Source organism: Fusarium tjaetaba (assembly GCF_013396195.1).
Source record: "Fusarium tjaetaba strain NRRL 66243 chromosome Unknown NRRL66243_c0000304, whole genome shotgun sequence".
Lineage (NCBI taxonomy): Eukaryota > Fungi > Ascomycota > Sordariomycetes > Hypocreales > Nectriaceae > Fusarium > Fusarium tjaetaba.
In genome coordinates this window covers 25813-43036 of record NW_023501500.1, presented here as the reverse complement: position 1 = coordinate 43036, position 17224 = coordinate 25813, and the positions used below count along the sequence as shown (strand labels likewise).

The window sequence follows — 17224 nt, the reverse complement described above, 5'->3', positions numbered from 1 at the left end:
GCCCCCGCGAACTAAAGAGATCGTTGTCTCCGGGGAGACTTCCTAATGATCCTTCCTGAACCGTGCCCCTTTTACGTGATACCCAAACTGGGGTCAAGATTCCTTCAGTGCCAGGGCAAGGATAGATCCTCCAATGGAAAATCTCTGCAAGTCCCATGTGCTGTCATCGGATACCGCGGCCCGCCGAAAGCGTTTCCACGCGAGTAATGAGCGACAGGGTATCGCAGCCTGACGTACGATTCTGTGCCAGCCAAGAAATACGATTGACCCGAGTAAGAAGGTGGAAACTCTTCCCGTCTGATTTCTCAATTGACAAAAGCAAACAAGGTTAAACATCGGCGACATGTGCATGGCCGGCGAAACAGTTTCCTGTTCTGCTTAAATTGCTGGGTCAAGGTACCTTTGCATGATGCAGCAGAAAAAGCAACCAAATCTCGTTTCATTGACGCGCGTTGAAAAAGCGATAAACGACTCATCGTACGAAAATTAGCCCATGGGCAGTTCCGGTGTGGACTTTGCGTTATAATTGTGTATGATATGCAGCGTAAAAGTGTTTGTCAGCTGCAAAGTGCTTAGTGATGTTAGACAATACTTTCTAGCGGCTTTAGTGGCGGAAGATGGATACTAATCGGGCGTTTAGCAGTCTCGGAGATTTCACTGATCGACGCATGCCAAGATCCGTAGGGTAAGTAGCATATTTTGCGTGGTGAATACATGCCATTAACGACAAGTCTCGCCTGTAAAATACATTCTGCTCTCACAAATTAGTTGGATGCCACAGTGAGTTACTAACTGCCCCAGAATTAACAGTGATAAGAGGAGACCGAATGATGACTCATTTGCTTCACTTCGCGGGTTATAAGAAACTTGAAACGTCTGCCAAGAGGACCTTGGAACATAGCCCATGATTCATCGTTGATACATTTCAAGTCTAAACAGTCCCGAAGACTTCCACGATAGAAATCCCTCCAGTTTCTTGTATTGGTTGAAGTTTCAGTCAGAGATATGGATCCACCCAAGCAAGAGGCGATTTTCAACGAGCGCTTTGTCAAGATCATTTGCGTTGGCGCTGGCGTTTCTGGACTTTGCTTGGCCTACAAGATGAGGAGATCTTTTCAGAACTACTCATTAACTGTACGTATAAGATATCCAAGCAAGAATCGTACTCATATGATAAGATCTACGAGAAGAATCCAGAAGTGGGAGGGACTTGGTATGAGAATACTTATCCCGGCTGCGCCTGCGATGTCCCCTCACACAATTACACATATTCCTTCGAACCAAAGGCAGATTTCTCCTCAGTCCTCGCCAGCTCAGACGAGATCAAGGAGTATTTTGAGGGGTTTGCTGCCAAGTATGATCTGCTCAAGCATATCAAGACTGAGCACCAAGTCATCGAGACTTCTTGGGACCAACCAAAAGGCCAGTGGAACGTTAGAGTTACTGATCTAAAGTCCGATACGACAACTAATGACTGGTGTCATATTCTGATTCATGCTACCGGATATTTGAACAAGCCAGCGTGGCCATCTGTGCCAGGACTCGAGAAGTTCAAGGGCCCCAAACTTCACAGTGCCAAGTGGGATAGCAGTGTATCTCTTGATGGCAAAGATATTCTGTTGATAGGGTCCGGCGCATCGAGTGTCCAGATTTTACCCACGATCCAACCACGCGTCAAGTCCGTCAAGGTCTTTGTTCGAACACCTCGATGGACTCTACCCTCTGTCAACTCAAAGAAGGGCAAATTCTCTCCGGAAGAGATTGAGAAATTCGTCAGTGATCCAGAGTCAGTCATGAAGCTACGGCTGGAAAATGAAAGGACATTAAACAGCTTCTTCAGTAAGTCGCGCTGGTCACGAGAGGTTCTTTTCTAACCGAATGTCAGCTATGTATATGAAAGGAACTGTCCTCCAGCAGCAAGCGCGTGAGCATTTGGAGAGTCAGATGAAGAAGGTAGTCATTGATGAGGAAGTTCAAAAGAAGCTTGTTCCCGACTTCCCGGTTGGATGCAAACGCATTTTACCTTCTGGGGATCAGTTTCTCTACGTAAGTCAAGTGGTAGGTTGATGAAGCCCAAGTCTGATAAAGTCGCAGGCAATTAAGAAAGACAATGTCCAAGCGATCTACTCCGGTGTCAAAGAGATCACTGAAACAGGCTGTATAAGCGACGATGGACAACATTATGAAGGCGATGTCATCATTGCAGCCACTGGCTTCGACACATCGTTCATCCCTCGGTATCCCATCCATTTCAAAGGACACAACCTCCAGGAAGATTGGAGCACCTCTATAACAGGCTACATGGGAGTAGGCATCTCCGAGTGCCCCAACTCATTCACCCTCGCAGGCCCATGGTCACCGATCTCCAACGGCCCCGTCATCGCGCCCATAGAAGCTCAAGCGGACTTTGTCTGCGCTTTTATCGACAAGTACCAAACTGAACCCGGAATGCATAGCACGAGTCTGAAGGCAGCAGCATGCTACGACTTCAAGACCTACATGGCGCAGGTCACTCAGAAGATGGTCTGGTCTGATAACTGCCGACACTCACATAACATCAAGCCGAACTGGGGTCAGTCTTCGATCACATGGCCGGGATCTACACTGCACTACTTGGAGGCTATGCGAGAACCTAGATTTGAGGACTATGACTTTGAGTATAGCGGGAACAGATTTCAGTGGCTAGGTAATGGACTTTCTCAGACCGAGTGGGATCCTACGGCTGATTTGGCATACTACATAAGGGATGAGGATGATGGGAGGCATTTGAGTAAAGGCGCAAGGACAAGAGTCATTTCGAAGAGTGGAAGCCAGGCACCGAGAGAACTCCATCGCCAAGCTAAGCTTGCCGCCAAGAGCTAGATTCAAGTGTCAAGGCAGTCTACCTCAAACCAGTGTACTGTCACAAGTTTCACGCTATAGTTAAATTAACGAAACTTGCAATCTAAATAAACTGTGTTTCACGCCGATATGGCCAGTGGCCAGAATATTGTTGACTTGGCAGGTGGTTGTACACAGCAATGACTTGTGATAGAACAGCAAGTAGTCAGAAGATACCCAAGAAGCCAGAGAGGACCAGAGAGGACATTCCATGTCCATACAAGGCTGATTGGCTGACCATTCGCTTGGGTAGCTCTTAAGAAAGCCACATCGATGAGTTGATTTTGAGCCAGTTGTGACAGGGCGGGACGATTGCCAAGCCGCGCTATTGTTTCGCTTCCTATTCACTTGAACGCCATCTTTCAGTAGTCAAGCATATACGAAGGAGGATTATACAGTTAACTCAACGACCCCTTTGGATCTGACATCTCATAAAACGGGGTTATCATTATCTCCCTTGGTAACGTGTCACGTCAGAGCTCCGTGATACGGCGGCGATAAACGGCGAAGAAAATCACCTTTCTTGAAAGAGCACGATAACCAGGTATCAAATTAATGCGCACCTAAAGAGGGTTGAAGAGTGATTGTATCGTGAAATCCTTGACCGATCTCTGGTCATAATCCAGGGTGGTTCAGCAGAGTCATGCCTCTACCCAACTCAAATCTCACGTCCCAGGACTGCCAACACGGTCGGAAAGCCACTAGGGGCACTAGCAACGACGATCTGCCCATCATCGCTATGCACGGTACACCTGTCAGTTGCCATTCCCAATATCTTCTCTTTACCCGAGCCGACCAAAGCGTCAGACAGCTGACTCTTCTTGCCGCCCGCACATGCCATTCGTATCTCCACTTTATATCCCAACAAGATTCTGGTGATCTTCATGAGTTTACCGGAACTTCCTTCATTACCTACAGCCGAGCCCAGCTGAGATCGAGCAGCGGCGCTAACGTCCCTGTCGTAAACCAACACGATTAGTGAGTTCAATGTGAAGGTGTTGAGAATGAGAACTCACCAAAAACCCCGATCTACATCAAACGCTTGCATGCCTCCAGCCTTGAGTGAGAGTGTTACGTCCGAGTTGGTAGCATCAACCACTTTGGTGTCGTAGAGAGGATCATGATCGAGGTTGGGGAACCCAAGGCTTGCCCAAGAAGCCGTCTTAGCATTGGCAAGATCGAGTTCTAACTCAACCTCTTCACGGCCGCCGTCTTGGGCACCAACCCAGGAATCAACTCTCCGGTCGATGCCGTTGATTGAGTAGAGTGGTCGATAATAGACCTGGTCAGTAGGAACCACTAGAGGAGTCTGTGCCCGTCCTATGGCAGATGGGATGTCCATATTAGAGCATGGCATGTTGCTCCTATCACCGCGCCATACACGGTTAGTAGCCGCAAGACATATCATATGAAACAGCTTCAGAAAGTGTCTGCTTACCCAAGTCTGAGCGTTGAGGTATCCCGTGCCAGATCAAAAGCAGCCAAGACTAATCCAACACTGCTTGATGTTTTAGTGGCGGCAAGGGCGCATTCCGATTCGAGCCGTCTCTGCTCGCTCTTGGCCCATGCATAATAAATGCCAAACTTCTCATCCCACGCTTCAAAGTTGGTAAGCTCAGATCCGGCCACAGCTGCAAACTTCTGGTATAGACCAAGGTCCCGCAGATATGCCTGTGCACTTCTGTCCTGCGCCTGCTCAACTTCGGAGCGGAGCTTTGAGATTGAACCGCTAACATCGGATGAAGTCATGGCCTATGTGGTCGTCAGTCTATTCCTCCATACTCAGCATGAATTCTTGAGGAAGACTCACATCGTCGTGAACAGCTTGAAGATACCTGGCTCCAGTTAGCTGCATGATATCTCATGGATACAAATTAAAGGCGGGACACATACTTGCGACGGGAATCGAAGTAGCTTTCTCCATCGGATGTGTAGAACGGAGATCCGGTATGTTGCAAACAGTCGGTTCGGCGGAATATTTGATCGTTCGTGATCTGTTGAGGAGCAAACTCTCCTGCAGGAATGTCAAAGAGGCCCGGAGAGGCGACGAAAATTGCTTTGGTAGAGTTGTCCAGGTCATCTTGAGTAGTCATATGGGCTTGCAATGCAATCGCATAAGCCTTCCAAACAAGTTTTGATCCGCCATTTGCCAAGAGAGTGAAGTTCCGCTTGCTAGCGGCTAGGGTTGCAGTGAGCCGCATGGTGTGCGTTGACAGACACCGACTGTAGGCTGCTGCGCAGAGTCGGATTCAGTTGATCAAGGTTTAAGTTTGGGGGAACTCCTAAACGTGAATACTGAGCGAGGGGCATTAGTTATGTATTAATCATACGAGAAATTAAATATAATCTTCTCTTTTGAAATTGGCAAAGGCGACCCGAGAAGACTATGGGGAAGCTGACTATAGCCCTCCATCAGGATGAGGTCTACTCATGTTTCGTGGGGCTCCCAATATTGTCTCGAATTGCACTAAGTGTGAAATAGAGATCACACTCAGTGAGCAACGTCTATGTTGGCTTGTATCTCATGACACCAATTATGTGATCTATCTGAGAAGCTACGTGCCGTGTGTGATAAGTGGCGGCTCGGTTACTATTGTCGCGGAGAGTGGCTGGCTGTGGCCACTTGTGGCTGTCATCTATCATTTCATCAGTAAGGGTTCCAAATACGGGATTATGCTGGACTTTGACCTGAACATCTTTGATAGTCGATGCGAAGGAGAGTCTCATCGCACCACGGGTTATCGCCAGCAAATCGATTCAGCATTGCTGGCAAACATCCGCTTTGATCCGTAAGTTTACCGCATAGGATGATTTAAATCATTACGAAACCATAGCAGAAGCAACATGCTCACTACAGACTCTGTCTTAAGTCTCCCTTAGTTGTTTGATACATCCGAACTAAGCCAGACTGCCAATTAGCGAGATCCCGGAAAGGAGCACTTCCGAGGAGCCAAGTGATTTGAACCTGAGTAATATTCCAGTTTGGACACCTCAGCTAGCCATGGAGTGTCTAGTCTAAAGTTTCCCCGCCGTTGTGACCTCGCCACTGGCAGCCAACGTACATCGTTCTCAGTTGTGCCGTCTATCTTGTGACACGTACGTTACGGCAACTGGCAGCACGCTAGCATCCCTCAAGAAAGGTGCGTACGTCTGTGGCTGCAATATTCGTTTCTTGGCGAGACTTTTGCCATAGCAAACTCAACATGTAGGTCGCATAGCTTATCCATCTGACTGTTTTCGAGGCAGCTGACAGCATTCGCCAAGCTGGGGACTGTGTGCCGCGAGCATCCTTAGCTTACATAGAGATACACGTTGCAATAGTCCCAACGAAGAGTCTTCCTTGTATAAAGATCAATGGTCTCGCCCAGCTTTTACTCTCATTCAACAGTTAACCAAACACTACAAGAACACCAAACACAAACACAATTTTACTCCCCCTTCTTATCCCAATTACAAGTCTCTACTCGCAACATGTCTGAAGAGAACCAGCTCTTTTGGAAGGCCTACGCCTCGACCGTCAAGAACATCATGGTCGGCGGCCCGGTCAGTGACAATACCAGAGTCTACATCGCTGCCGCCAACACGGCTGGCATCTCCGGTGGTAAGGACATTCCCGCTGTCTGCACTAACTGGGGAATCTACCAGTATGCGGACTTTCTGTTGGATCCCACCAACCCCAACTTTGTCGCCAGCAAAGTCTCGCGCTACTCTGAAGCGCTGAACATGACCCTGCAGACCCTCACTCCGGTAAGTTTTCTCCTCAACTCCAATTCACTCCTCATTGACTAATGGTGATTGTTACAGGGCGCTGGTGGTGATAACTCCCCCGATGCCTGGGACAGACTTAACAAGGCTAAGGAGAGATTGGCTATCCTTCGCTCTGAGCTGGATGACGCAAAGAAGCAGGCTATGCAGGACTTTAAGGACGATGACAACCCCGACAAGCCCAAGTCATTCGCTCAGTGGGCTCCATTGAACGCCAATGCCTACCTGGTTGCCTTCCAAAACTGGCACGTACCCTTGCAACATTGAGAGTCACAAAGAACTCTTTACTGACATCCATACCACAGGGAGGCTGCCACGAATGAAGTTCAAATGAAGACCAATGCCATTGGTGGCGCTGGCTCTGCTCTTCTTGCCGAAGCTATGAAGAGTGCCGCTAACGGATCCAACACTCTCACTGAAATCAACGGGTACGTGTCCACACTGTTGAGCTCCTAGTACCTCGGATTGACTAACAGATCCCTATCAGATTCAACATGAAGGCCAGCATTCAGTCAGTTACTTACGATGCTGCTGGAAGACCCATCCTTCCTCACCCGCTCGAGACCCAATATGTGCCTCAGTACTCCATCTCGGGCTACGCTGCCATGCTCGATGGCTGGGTTGGCTTCTCGAACAAGAAGCCGGATGAGTTCGGTATTAGTCTCTCTACTGGCCAGCAGTCTTCCTTCAAGGACATCGGCTTTACTGAAGCTCAGGGTAATGCCTCCTTCAGCCGCTTCCCCGTCTTTGACTTCTATGCCAGTGGAGGTGGACGTGTTGAGCACTCCAACTTCAACATGAGCTCTAACGCAAAGGACGTCAAGGTCTCTCTCAAGATCCAACACTACAAGACCGTTCCATTTGAGCCTGGTTCTTGGTAAGTTCAAGCCTACTTCTTCACCGACATTATCTAACTTCATACACAGGGACGTTGACGTCAACAGTCTCATTGCTAAGCTTGGTGCTAAGCCGCCCGCCATGTTTCAAAAGGTCCGCCCTACGCAGATGCTCGTTGCCCAGGGCGTCAGCATGGAGATCAGCTTCAGTGGTGATGCGAAGACGGCTTTTGACCAGGACTACAAGAAGACGGTCCAAGGTGGTGGTGGAATCAGTATTTTCGGGTTCCGCATCGGTGCTTCTGGCTCCTCGTCTGAGGAGAACGAGTCCCACGGTAACAATTGGGATGCGAGCTCCGGTGTCCTCACCATCAACGCTGAGAACTCTCGTGCTTCCGCCAATGTTCTGGCTGTCATGGGTGAGATTGTCAGCGCTTAGAGTTCCTGTTGTTTCTGGAAGTTGAAATTGATAAGGAACTACATTGCTTTCACGTCGATCTGTTGGAGATTCAAAGTTAGTACGAGCTCGTTTGGTAGTTTAGCTCCGGTCAGTCATTTCCGTCTGTGCAGCCGTATTCGGTAGCTTAACTCAATCCACTCCTTCTCACCTCGGTAGCCAATTTGACTGTATTACGCGAGCATTCTTCCATAGATCTTAGTTACTCATAGATTCAAGGAGAGTCTTTGTTGTTGAAGTTACGGCATGTCTCCAGCCTGGGCTGCCTCAAAGGATAACCATGAACTACAAAGTCACTATGCCAGTTGTGAGGCGCTAAGTTCTATTCGGGCCCGTAAAATGAAGTCAAGATGAAAACCTTATGACATATATCTAAGGCTATAACTCCGGCGCTGCACGATCCTCACTTCCGGACCACAATTCCTGCCATGCCAGTACATGCCAGTCGGTGGAACGAATGCGACTCACATGTTGATACAGGAGAAACATGGCTACCGTGGTATAGAGACTAAAAGGCTACTCATACGTAAAAAAGAATCACTTGTCTCAGTTAAACCCAATAGGTAACAGTGGCGGAATTGATTCAATTTTTGCAAGTCATCAAAACCTCGAGTACGTACCGACAATGAGTCAGCCACCGCGATAACAAATCTGCTTTGAGTGGCTGCACCAAAACCTTCCTCTTACACCGCATTCACAGCTTGATCAACATCGCACAGGAGCCACGTGTCAAGACCAAAAACCCAAGCAACAACAAGCACGATGAAGACGCTCGGTTTGATCGGCGGCATGAGCTGGGAGTCGACTACAACTTACTACCAAGAGATCAATCGTCGCGTCCGCGAAATCCAAGGCGGCCTTCACTCTGCCCAGTGCATCGTGTTTTCCTTCGACTTTGCCAACATCGAGGCCCTTCAGCACGCGGGCAAATGGGACGAAGCTGGCGAGATGCTCAATGACGCGGCGACCAAGCTGAAGCTCGCTGGTGCTGATGCTCTGGTCCTCTGCACCAACACAATGCACTTCGTTTCTCACGGCATCGAACCCGCCTCGCAACTACCTCTCATACACATCGTCGATCCTACTGCCGAGGCCATCATCAAAGCAGGCTACAAGTCCGTCGGCCTCCTCGGAACGCGCTTCACCATGGAGAAAGACTTTTACAAGCAGCGCCTGGTCGAGAAATTCGGGCTCAGGGTCATTGTCCCGGGTGATAGCGACAGAGATACGGTGCACAATGTCATTTACCAGGAGCTCTGCAACGGGATCATTCAAGAGAACTCTCGCGAGGACTATCACGCTGTCATCCGCAGACTCAAGGCTGAGGGTGCTGAGTGTTTGATCATGGGGTGTACTGAGATTGGTCTATTGGTTGATGAGGCGGGAAGTGAGCTGCCGGTATTTGACACTGCGAAGCTTCACGCTATCGCCGCCGCTGACTGGGCAATGAAAGAGTGATGCTTTTTGGGTAGCATCTACACCAAGCAATCGCCATAGAAACACCACTGGGATCTTAGAAGTTATGATGAATTGAAGCATGGAATGTTTTTAGAATACGTGTCATCTACCTAATTGGCAGCGCCTTGAACCCTTTCGCCCGCCCATGACACTGCATCTTTGCCGGTAGTGCTACAAGCAAATCGTCTGTCGCAAAAACAGACTGATGAATTGGCTGTGCAATCTCCTCTCCATTGACTAGCACTTTGGTGATGAAAGATGCCTCCTCCGTAATCAGACACGGCACCTGCGTAATATGCTTGAAATGTCCAAGATCAACACCAGTCTGAAGCTGCCTCAAAATATGCACCGCCTTGTTCCGCAGCATGTCTACCACAGCGCAGAAGTCGACAAAATAAACTGGTCCAAATCCGCTGTCTCGGCAGTACTCTCGCAGGTTATCTTCGGCTGCCGCAAGATTTGAGAGTCCGTAGATAGAGACGAACTTGAGAAACGTCAGGGTAGTAATCCGATTATTACCATCTATGATGACTTGCCTAGAATCGTGGCTTGAACAAACAGGATGGACATTTGCTACGGCGATCGGGGCAATACGGATCTCGTCCCTCGACCGACAATTGATGATATCGCCGATCATCCCAATGACAATTTCTGGGCAAGAGAACTCAGATCGTGCCATATCAGAAATGCCAACGTATGAGTATACAAGTTGTTGATCCTCCGAAAAATGAACAAAGCTTGCATTCTTGACGAGAGGTTGAGAGAGGAATGAAGACTCGGCTGCCAATTGCGCTGCGACATCTTCGCGTTTAGTCAGGCTCGACTTTTCCAGCTCCTTCGTGAGGCTGGTGAGCAGTTTTAGGAAGATATCTCTCTGGAACTCAAAGATGTTGCGCAGTCCACAAACAGGATCCCTCAAAAATGCATGGATCTGCAAGAACGATGCAATTCGACCTGAAGACCATCGTCCCTTGGTCGTGAAGTCTGTCAGAGCACGGCCCCATAACTTCAGACTGAGGTTCTCTTCGTGGGTTTCCGTCTCGTAGGGCACAACTCGACTAACAAACTCGCTGCGATCGATTGTGAAGTTGGCAGGCGCTCTAGGAGAGTTCATCTCAAAAATGACTGCTCGACTGAGCACCTGAGACTGGTTTTTGAGCGTGTTCATTCGCAAAGGCCAATTCTCAATTACGTCTTCAGTCTCAAGCAGCTGCGATACACAGGAAGCCATTATTTGTGGAATTCTGCGCCGCGGAATGCAAGATAGCATGTAGGCCATTTTGGAAGTCTCCAGGTTCGCATGCTTCTGGGTCTCACTGGTCAAGGTGAGTGCCGCCTCACAAGCTCTAGCGGTGGGAAACAAGGAAACAGGATCGAAAGAGAATGTGCCATGTAAGATCCTCAGTAATCTAGATTCAGCGAGATTACAGAGCATGGCCAGGGTTGGGTTCTCAATGTCTTGGTACGGCGGTCTAGGCACACCATGTCCCGCACTCAAGCTCTTGGTTCCAGAACTGGAGCATCCGCATGCTAAGTGACCCTCTGAGGAGGAAGAGTATGCAGAGTCGTCACTCTGTCTCCTTGTGTAAGGAGGTGTCGGAGGTTCAATGGAACCAACAGAGGCAAGCGAGAATGACGTTCGCTCTTTGCGCAGCACGATGCGTAAACAGTCGGCTAGCTTGAGGTACTGATCCAACGTATTGTAAGCCTGCACCGACAAACGGATCACCCGCTTAGGGTATGCAGGCCAAGAGTAAACAGGAATGACAATACCATGTTCTTTCCAGAGAGCTTGCTGAATCGGAAGCATTCCCTCCTGCTCAGGCCCTGGAGAGTCTGGCAGCGGTATAGTGGCCATAGCAGCGATCATGTTATCTGGGCACGGAATATCTACGCCGATAGCTTTGCAGACGATCCTGCGGGCTAACACTGCGAGGTCATGGTTGCGACTCGTCAAGTCGGTATACCCGCATGGCATCACCGTGTTGAGATGGTCGATAGCAGAGGGAAGAGAGAGCATTGCTGAGGGGCAGTAGGTCCCCATCCATCCGAAACTATGCTCAAGCACAGAGTGCTTCGATTTGCCAACGACATACGGCGACCTGGCAATCACCAGCGGCTTGATGATATGAGCGCGATCTCGCCGGACGTGGAGGAAGCCAATTCCTCGTGGCGCACACATCCATTTGTGACAGTTAGCGACGTAGTATGCGGCGTTGATATCCTCGAGGTCCAATTGAATCATGCCAGGCGCATGTGCTCCGTCGACCAAGGTGTCAATACCGCGGGACTCAAGCTCCTTGACGATTTGTTTTGCTGGAAGTACGAGACCAGTTCGACTTGGGATGTGGTCGATGACTGCAAAACGCGTGCGAGGCGTGACGCCAGCAAGGATGCGCTCAATCACATCTTCGGGGCCTGTGACTAGTAGAGGCACATCGACGACAACGATATGAGCGCCGTCCCTCTTGGCAACATGGTCAAGAACCATGCGCACAGAGCTGTAAGCGACGTTCGTAGTCAATATCTCATCATCTGGGTCGAATTGTAGACTCTGAATGACAACGTTCATGGCGTGAGTTGCGCCGGGAAGCAGAAAGATATCTCGATATTCGACGTGTAGGAAGTCGGCCAGGGAGCGTCTGCTGGCCTCCAAGCCAGAAACGTATGATCTTTCGAAGAACTCATGGGGATTTTCTTCAATGCGTTGCCGAATGTTTTTCTGCTTCTCGACGACGGATTTTGGACATGATCCAAAGGCACCATTGTCTAGGTAGATGATGTCCTTCTGGATCTGCCACTCTCCGAAACTTTGGAGGTGGGCCGCCATAGCTTCCGAAAGAGGTTCTTCACCGTGTTCGGTCATGGTAAAAGGGGATTTTGTCTGATAATTCATGAATGACTCTGGCAGGCTAGATTCAGAGATAGATGATTCGGGTTTCTTTAACTAGTATAAGGATATTGCTCAAGGTCGTAACCACAATGGTACCCTTCTTTCTCTCATTCATCGCCCCCATTATTCTGATCGCAATGACGTGGTTCAAAGGGACTTCAGGACAGAAAAAGCAAATGTTGATTTGCCCACCATAGCAAAGTCTTACCGCCTCCATAGGTGCATGAAGCAGAGCGCATGTCTCTCATGTTTCTCATGACTAACTCCGCCACTTACCGTGATGCAGTTTCCAATTTCGCTCAATATCAAGACTAAGACTTGTCTGGTAGTTGATTCGCGTCCAAATGAGTCAAGACTTCGACGATCATTGACGTTTACTCTTTGCTAGGTACTGCCGCTAGGGGAGGGAAGAAAACCCAGGGCCTTGATCCTAAGTGACAAAAGTACTGTGGTAACTTTGTCTAATTTAGGATAAGTTTAGTATAGACTTAGAAGATCCTTTGGTGAGTTTATTTTGATACCTCATTTTATTGTTTGCTGTTTTCTTGCCCCCTGAGGTGCCGGTCCATCGGTTCTATCCCTTCCGGCGTGCAGCTGCGGTCAGATCCCAGATGGTATGCGAAAGCAAAGAGGAGGTGGTGAGACTGTTCCTTGGAGAAACCTGCATATACACACCTTGCATGCCAAACTTGTCAAAAACTGATTGGCCCAATGGGGAGGATAAGACACCGACATCCGGCTCAGATTCCCGATTGCCAGCAGCTGAGACACTTACCGCCACACGGGGAGGCGGGTGACGCCGCTAGTGACTGTCTCACTGGGGGAAGACAAGGGTACAGTCCCGGGACCGTCTGCAGTGGTATTGTTGAGGCCGATGGCCCGAAGTGAGACAATGTTGTCCCAGACCGTCGGCCAATAGTTGGGCAATTATTCAAGCATCTGGTGATAGCTCATCTCAACAGGTCTATGCGGAAAAGCAACCAGCGCCCGACAAGGACGTGATCGCTATGGCCCTGCTCATAGGGCTGGCTGAGCTGAGACACGGAAACACAATGTTTCAATAACCTCCTTAGGCCATACTGATAAGCACCGCCTAATCCAAAACGACTGGATATAGCAAGGGGTGCTTTGATGCCGTGTCTAGTGATGACACATGTTCCCTGCCCTTCGGAGGCTGGGAACTTTGCCGCGAATACACCATTCCAATATCAAATCCAGGGATCTTGGGAGTTGTGCCAGACGATAATTTCTTTATCGCATTGAATCAAGGTTCAGGGGTTGTTTAGACAGGACAAGGGAGGGTCGATCGGTGGCCAAACACTCACTGACTGTCTGACCTCAGAGTTATCGGTCTTGTACCGATACGTGTTGTAGCTGCTGTGTAGAATGGAGTACCAACCATTCCGAGTATCATTTTGCTCTTTCATATCATATGTCACCAAAGAGGTTGAGGCCGCCAATATTTTTACTACCAAGATACAGCGAATGCCAAATCATCTACACTCAGAACACTCCGACATTCTCACATCACCAATACAATGCTTTCTCATCGCGCTCAGAAGAGCTTGAACTGGCTGGCTGAAGAGATTCCCTCTGTCCCAGTATGGCCGCAGGACGTCCTTGCCATGAACTCAGCAGAGAACTGGCTGTGCCGTCCAGATCTTGTTCCACTCATGAAGAAAGCCATAGCGGACAACCTTGAAGCATCGCATCTCTCATACTCGAAGAATCTCGGTGGTCCACCGGATCTTCTCGAGAACGCAGCCTCTTTCTTCAACAGGTTCTTCAATCCACGAAGTCCTGTACTGCCCAGCCATATCGTCTGTGGTGCTGGTGCTGGGTCCATCCTCGACAGTCTTGACTTTTCGCTCAGCGAGCTTGATGAAGGCATGCTGATTAATGCCCCATGCTGGGAAGGCTTTGGGATAGCAAGCAATCTGCGAAATGATGATCGCTTGATACCAGTCACGATACCAGTTGGGCTCTCATCCCCAGAGCAGCTCATCAAGCTTTATCTGAAAGCTATGGAGGCTGCGACGTGTCGCGTACGCGGCATCATTGTTTGCAACCCCATGAACCCTTCGGGGCACATCTATCCTACCAGCTGGTTGGAAGCAATCCTTCAGTTCTGCGAGGAGCAAGATATCCAGTACATCGCGGACGAGATATATGGCATGTCGGCATGGGAGTCACAACAAACAAAGACCCCAAAGACATTTTCTGAAAAAGGGCCAATTGTATTTGAGTCCCCAGAGACAAAGTTTACCTCTGTCTTATCTCTGGATATGAAGCGAATTGGAGTGAATCCTGCTCGCGTACATGTTGTCTACGCATTGAGCAAAGACCTCGGTAGTAGTGGTCTGCGACTTGTACGAACATCGTCCCCGGCTCGCATTATCTTGACTAACCTCTTATAGGGCTTTCTTGTAACACAGAAGAACCCCGAGCTTCGCAATGCAATGGCCATTCTGAACAGGTACCGAGTATCCAATGCCACATCCGTGATTGCCTCCAGTCTTTTCTCGGACCTTTTAGTCCTAGAGCACATTCTCGTTCGCAACAGAATGCTTCTCCGCAATGCAGCAGCTCTCGTTGGAGACTTCTTATCCTTCCACCGCTTTGCCTTCTATCGCCCAGTAGCAGGAGTCTTTATATGGACTCGCCTCGGTGGGGAGACAGCAACAGAAGTTTCCGATGCGGCGCTCATGGAGGACTTTGCATCTGCGAAGGTTTCTGTTGCTAGTGGTGTACCCTTTCATGCTAGAGATAGAGGGTGGTTCCGAATCACGTTTGCACTTCCTCATGAGCAGTTACTCGAGGGACTACGTCGCATAGAGAGGGCGATGGCTTTAGAGCGTGCATGGAGACCTTCGAATGATGTGGAGGCCGTGGAGTTTGCGTCTGTTCAGAAGAAGAACTTGATGAAGCCCAAGGGCGCGGGATGCATGGTCATGTAGGGAGCGTGTTCGACGTTAATAATTAATACTACTATGCTTGTACTAGAAATCGTGGACATTGAGGGTTATCCTGTTGATACAAGAGGCTCCGCTCGATGAAAGCCCCCAATTGCTTACAAGTATGTTCAGAAGGTGGACTATGCGGGAAATAAGATGGGTCAATCTATTAATCTCAATCTACGGTATATATATAATTCCAGTTTTATGTCCATACATCTACAAGTCCAGGACGTCTCCAGCTTGCCCGCTCACCTGTCTCCAAAGCTTCTTCCGTTCATCGCGACCGACTTGCTTCCCCGGATCAACCTGAGCCTGAGAGTTTAACGACCTGCTTATCTCCCTTTCCAATTCCACTGTTCAGACATTGTCAGCTACCGAATGACTCGATGATACCACATTGGGGAAAGTTGACTTACTGTTAATATCTACAACGGCAATTTTCCCGGTATAAAGTGAGTGCAAAACATTGGTGCTTTTGTCAGTGCTCGCATCGCCAACAGCATAGATGCCAGGCACATTTGTACGCATGCTTATGCGATCCACTTCCATCGTGCCATTAGCCATATTGACTCCGAGCATTTCCCCAAGTGGAGACCTTTGCTCGCTGCCGAAGACTGTAAAGAGTACCTGACGCTCCATTCGCCCAAAGTCGTCAAATTCGACTCTGAAGAGGTCATGTTCAGGTACCATTGGGAGGCTCGGATCCCTCACATGTGCACCGCCATCTTGTAATCTAGTGATACGAGTTATGGTGCGATTGTCGACTTTGATGTTCTTTCTTCGAAGATACTCAGACGAGTTTTCGGCAAATTGCTTATCAGCTTTGGAACGGTAATCGGGCGTATCGGTGCCATTAGCGAAAATCACAATGTCGGAGTTCAGAGTGATAGCCTCGGCAGCTGCCTCGATAGCCATATCAAGAGGACCAAGAATGCCCATCGACTGGTCGGCATGTTCCATCCCATCGCAGTAAGGACACCAATAGATACCCTTCCCGAAGTTCTCCTGTAGCCCAGGTGTTTCCGGAAGGAGGTCTCGCAGGCCAGTCGCCAAGATGACTTTCCTGGCGGTATAAATAGATGTTGTACCGTCTAGCGATGTACATGAAACGTTGAAGAAACTGTAGTTCGCTTCAGGCTCAATTCTTGTCACTGTTCCGTTCATTGCACTGACTGTCGTGTAATGGGCAATCTGCTGCATGGCGGACCATCGATAATACGCTGGCGTTACACCTGCATTCCGTCAGCAGATAGCTCAGTCCTACTATCAGAAGAGGCCACAAACCATCAAAACCAGCAACATCGTGCATGAGTCGCGTGGGCGCATTACGATACTGGGCAGAGTCGATCATCAAAGCCTTGCGGCGAATGCGTCCAAGAGAGCTGAGAGCGCCGAGGCCTGAAGGCCCGCCACCTACTACAATAACTTCATAGTCAGTTGTGAGGGATGACAGGTCGGGAGTAGGAGCACAGGTAGCTGAGCGCAGGAAGAAAGCAAAGGCGAGCAGGATAACAGGCTTGAGAAACATCTTGACGGTTTGTTTCGAAAGCTGTAAATGTTGTCTCCCAAGATTCGAGCCCTTTCTCAATAGCTTTCGAGTGATGTGTTTAGAATTGTACCTACCAGGCGCTTCTGGTATACGTCATAGGCTCAACAATACCAATTGAGGCTTGACCTCATTTGCGTTCCCTTCGCCTTCTGGGACGCGACATACCAAAGACGGGTTACTCCGTTTTACGCGCGGACTCCAATGTCTCAGTTGAAGGCACACGGCTGATAATGTGATATTGCGCCGAGTGCAGATCTTCAGATAAGGGTGCTGAGACATGTCCAAGCTGAGGCCTGGGTCAGTGACGCAGGCTAAGCGCCCGGAAGTCGGCGAGGCTTGGGGACCAAGCTTGCTGGCCGAGGCTAAGACAGACGGGACGATCAAAATTGCTATGTATCTGAACCAGGATGCCGGAATGCGTTGACCGCG

At 49.3% G+C, this 17224-nt stretch overlaps 7 protein-coding genes across 7 annotated transcripts; 4 read left to right on the top strand and 3 right to left on the bottom strand.

Moving 5' to 3' along the window:
• Window positions 1-1005: 1005 nt before the first annotated feature.
• FTJAE_11861 (sterigmatocystin biosynthesis monooxygenase stcW) lies at window positions 1006-2862 on the top strand (the record flags this gene model as incomplete). Its single annotated transcript, XM_037344849.1, has 4 exons — window positions 1006-1134; window positions 1179-1839; window positions 1886-2046; window positions 2095-2862. 4 exons carry the CDS (start codon window positions 1006-1008, stop codon window positions 2860-2862), a joined length of 1719 nt encoding a protein of 572 aa, XP_037201074.1.
• Window positions 2863-3538: 676 nt separating this feature from the next.
• Window positions 3539-5081, bottom strand: FTJAE_11860 (uncharacterized protein; the record flags this gene model as incomplete). The annotated part of the gene is made up of 5 exons (XM_037344848.1): window positions 3539-3836; window positions 3897-4244; window positions 4319-4632; window positions 4691-4715; window positions 4774-5081. 5 exons carry the CDS (start codon window positions 5079-5081, stop codon window positions 3539-3541), a joined length of 1293 nt encoding a protein of 430 aa, XP_037201073.1.
• Window positions 5082-6351: 1270 nt separating this feature from the next.
• FTJAE_11859 (uncharacterized protein) lies at window positions 6352-7920 on the top strand (the record flags this gene model as incomplete). Its single annotated transcript, XM_037344846.1, has 5 exons — window positions 6352-6627; window positions 6685-6842; window positions 6951-7073; window positions 7133-7522; window positions 7572-7920. The coding sequence occupies 5 exons, from the start codon at window positions 6352-6354 to the stop codon at window positions 7918-7920; spliced, it is 1296 nt and encodes a 431-aa protein (XP_037201072.1).
• A 780-nt stretch (window positions 7921-8700) lies between these two features.
• Window positions 8701-9396, top strand: FTJAE_11858 (aspartate racemase; the record flags this gene model as incomplete). Its single annotated transcript, XM_037344845.1, has 1 exon — window positions 8701-9396. The coding sequence occupies one exon, from the start codon at window positions 8701-8703 to the stop codon at window positions 9394-9396; it is 696 nt and encodes a 231-aa protein (XP_037201071.1).
• A 106-nt stretch (window positions 9397-9502) lies between these two features.
• On the bottom strand, window positions 9503-12262 carry FTJAE_11857 (isopenicillin N epimerase; the record flags this gene model as incomplete). Its single annotated transcript, XM_037344844.1, has 1 exon — window positions 9503-12262. The coding sequence occupies one exon, from the start codon at window positions 12260-12262 to the stop codon at window positions 9503-9505; it is 2760 nt and encodes a 919-aa protein (XP_037201070.1).
• A 1565-nt stretch (window positions 12263-13827) lies between these two features.
• FTJAE_11856 (aminotransferase) lies at window positions 13828-15246 on the top strand (the record flags this gene model as incomplete). The annotated part of the gene is made up of 2 exons (XM_037344843.1): window positions 13828-14658; window positions 14707-15246. The coding sequence occupies 2 exons, from the start codon at window positions 13828-13830 to the stop codon at window positions 15244-15246; spliced, it is 1371 nt and encodes a 456-aa protein (XP_037201069.1).
• A 216-nt stretch (window positions 15247-15462) lies between these two features.
• On the bottom strand, window positions 15463-16774 carry FTJAE_11855 (thioredoxin reductase; the record flags this gene model as incomplete). Its single annotated transcript, XM_037344842.1, has 3 exons — window positions 15463-15599; window positions 15663-16478; window positions 16531-16774. 3 exons carry the CDS (start codon window positions 16772-16774, stop codon window positions 15463-15465), a joined length of 1197 nt encoding a protein of 398 aa, XP_037201068.1.
• Between the last annotated feature and the right edge of the window lie 450 nt (window positions 16775-17224).